This window comes from Lactuca sativa, chromosome 1 (genome assembly GCF_002870075.4).
Source record: "Lactuca sativa cultivar Salinas chromosome 1, Lsat_Salinas_v11, whole genome shotgun sequence".
Classification (NCBI taxonomy): domain Eukaryota; kingdom Viridiplantae; phylum Streptophyta; class Magnoliopsida; order Asterales; family Asteraceae; genus Lactuca; species Lactuca sativa.
In genome coordinates this window covers 143,816,316-143,819,809 of record NC_056623.2, presented here as the reverse complement: position 1 = coordinate 143,819,809, position 3,494 = coordinate 143,816,316, and the positions used below count along the sequence as shown (strand labels likewise).

At 37.8% G+C, this 3,494-nt stretch overlaps 1 protein-coding gene across 1 annotated transcript; it reads right to left on the bottom strand.

Moving 5' to 3' along the window:
- Positions 1-523: 523 nt before the first annotated feature.
- Positions 524-2,682, bottom strand: LOC111917461 (putative UPF0481 protein At3g02645). Its single transcript, XM_023913149.3, has one exon. The coding sequence runs from the start codon at positions 2,654-2,656 to the stop codon at positions 1,148-1,150; it is 1,509 nt and encodes a 502-aa protein (XP_023768917.1). The 5' UTR covers positions 2,657-2,682; the 3' UTR covers positions 524-1,147.
- Between the last annotated feature and the right edge of the window lie 812 nt (positions 2,683-3,494).

The window sequence follows — 3,494 nt, the reverse complement described above, 5'->3', positions numbered from 1 at the left end:
CCATATGTTAGTGGGTGGTGTAATGCGATCTCATTTTGGATTTCGGAACACAAACCGAAAATAAAGCCATTTTGGAGGGCTGCTATGGAAAGGCCATCGACAAGATTGCTGATTTTTTTTTTCAAATTATGCTTGGTAAGCCGAGACGGTGTAAACATGGCAAAGGTTGAAGAGAGTGGTTTGGTGGTTTTCATACGTGGAAGGTCCAAACTGGGTTTCGATAGCTTTTTAAAATTCTAGCCATGTGCTCAAAAGATGGTTGTTGTACATATGGTTTTACATATGCTTGTCCCAACTGAAGGCTTCTCCTGTGACGTAAACAACAGCTAGTGTGATGCGTTGGTTTGGTGGTATGTTGTAGTAGATGAAGTAGTTGTGAGAACGGTCAAGTGGATTGGAGCAGTCTAAGTTGGGAAGTTATATCTTTGGTGGTTGTGGTTGGTTGAGATGTTGGTTTGTGAGGAGATGACCAGGTTTGCAACGTTGGTGGTGAGGGTGTCAAGTCGGGATTGGTGGCGGTACCAAGACGGAGAAGTGCTTGTAGGTGGTCCTTCGGAGGTTCACCGGGTTTATTTTCTGGTTTACGAGGTATGTCGGTTGTAGGCTGTAGCATCTTTCAGGGGAGGCATAGTTGGGAGATAGGTAATGAAAGCACCAAATGATAGGAACGGTATTCGAGGTTGTCAACCTCCAAAAACTAAGAGAAACAAAATAGTAACCACAGCCGTTTTCTGAATAATCCATTAAAACCAAAGTACATTGTTTAAATACTACTTGAAAAATAGAAAATAAAGCTACTCTAATCATGCGTTACACCTGGAAGTGAAAACCAATTATTAAGAACACATGTTAAACAAAAGAAAAGAAAGTATCAAATGCTAACTGGTTTGACTTGGTAAAGCTCGCATGCTTTATTATAGAAATCAGGCAGGCTTCTTGATGATTGGTTTGGGCCGAGTGAATGTCTCATATTGTGGTAACTAGGCTGCTTCATGTACGGGTAGTTGTTGGGCTCTATCACACATTGTGTTCTTGTACATGTATTTCAGTTCTTTGAACTGAATTTATAACTATGTTAGCTCATGGCATATAATACATCAGATGGTTAAAACAAGGACGTTAGATAATACACAAACCCATCCCCTTATCAATGAAGAAAACCACTCAATATGGTCCTAACAATATCATCAAAAATCATGTTTGGTGGAGTGGAACCATAAGTCTTCAAATACACCTCACGAATCAAGATCAGTGTGCTCGAAATGCTGATAAGGAATGTGATCATCTTGGCAGAAGCCCGAAGTTGCTTCTCCACCATCTTCTGGACCCAAACTCTCGGTGTGCTTTGGTAGACTTTGTTTAATTGATCCACAGTCTTCCTCAAATCTGATGCTCTATTCATTATCCCCTGAGATCTCGCAATCCCATTAAACAATTTAACAATATCCTCATCACCCAAGTCACCTATGATGATATTTTCTTCACGTAGCAACCGGACATCCTTATCACTGTCGATGATACCACACATGAAATCTACATATTCAGTGAGTTCAAGACCATGTCCAGTGGTAAAACTTTTCTTTGCCATTAATTGCTCATAAGCCACCAAGTTTCTCAATATCACCTCTGAATCAATATTAAGGGTAATAAGAGGCAGATAACAAAACCGCTCATTTTCACCTACAAAGTTAATGTTTCTGATTCCTCCGTCAGTTGGTGACAAATGGAACTTAACTCCTGCAATATCGCGAAGCTCTGAAACTGAAGGCACCTTGATCTCTTCAGCTGTCACCATCTTCTCAATACTTTCTGAGATGTTTTTCCTGATGGATTCAAAGATCTGAAGAAATGGTTTAGTCCCTGGGATCAGTGCCATGAGTTGGATAAACATTTCAAGTAATTCTAGTTTATCGTCTTTTTCAGATGGACCACTTCCAGATTTTTGAAAGTAAACTTCTGGTGAGATCGATTCTTCATTTTTCACGATGGATTGGTACATATAATCAAGTAAATGGTTTACTCTACTAAAATCGATTTTCTCTTTAGAGAGGATAAATGGTGAGTGGCACTTACAGAAAAACCCGAACTTAGATTCCCAGAAATCTTCTTGGCCTTCATCATAGCTACTTGATAGGACCTTTTGGATTTCCTTCAATACAATTATAGGAATCTGGTTCTCTAACATTATAATATCTTTTGCATCTATTGCAACCTGCTGATCAATATAAGCACCAAGTAGATCAATAAAGAAGAGACTGTCAATGGTGAATAACCATGCCAAGGTGTCATCATCAGCATCAAGGTACAAATCGTAGCAAGCACAAATTATGGGGATGATCTCTTTGACATTATCTACGACTTGGTCCACAGAGACTTCAACTTTATTAGACTTAAGTACCCTTTTCACGGAAGTGAGTTTGTTTTGCTCCATGTTCTGATAGAGCTCTGGCTTGAAATGGTGATTAGGACCAAGCCCTATCCGTTGTGGGGCATACGCTTCCAGGTTTTCGTCTTTTAGGATTTGAGGAATTTGAAATATGGACAGTGAAGGTGTATCGACGTTAATGGCAAGCTGGTGTTTCAAGGTTTTGCTAATATGATCTACCCATTGTTTATCACCGGAGGTTAGGCTAGAAAATGGGTTTACCAAAGCCATCTGATGATACTCCCAAATGGTTCAGATGCTTCAAATGCTCTCTGTATATTTTTTTGACTTTAAATGATTCAAATGCTTTAGCTTCGTCAACGCCTAGCACGTGATTGCGTCATAAAAAAATTGTTCATAATTTTTAATATTTATCTAACAACCTCGTTGCTAATAGTTTAATTAAACAAGCTAATGAAACGAAATAATAACACATTTCACACCCAACCAACCACTAAATTATTGGTATAATAATAATACTGGTCGTTGAATGTCCACTTGGTGCCATAAAATTATCTTTTGTTACTATCTTTATTATTCGTTGTTGTGTAATACAATCAATTTCCACCTTTATAACACGAAAAAGTTTATACCCATGTCACACTTTAATTAATGCATAATAATTAGAACATGAGAATGAAATGTCCTTATGGTTTGGATAAATTTGGGCCTTTATCCCTAATTTTTCTTGTATTTGGACAATCCTTGTGATTTATTTGTGATTTATTTTTGTTGTGATTTTCGTCTCTAATTAATGTAAAAAGATTATATTGCGCTTACTATATAATTTAATAATTATATTATTATATTTTCAATATTATAGCATTGGTTCCACCTCACCCACCTTTACCCTCTTATTCTATTCTATGAATAACAAAATCCAACCCTAAATAAGATACACCGCCTATTCATCACCACCGTGGCATCATAACTGTTACAACTCTGACAGCTACATCGCCACCTTCTCCAACTCTGACAACGTCAAAGAAAACGCCAACACATACATTTGCATAGTCCACCAAATAAATTGTTTCACTTAAAACTTCGATGACCTCAATCAGGTCGACTA

Excerpts from the sequence above, each read along its gene's own strand:
- LOC111917461 (XM_023913149.3), bottom strand. The coding sequence starts at position 2,656 with ATGGCTTTGGTAAACCCATTTTCTAGCCTAACCTCCGGTGATAAACAA.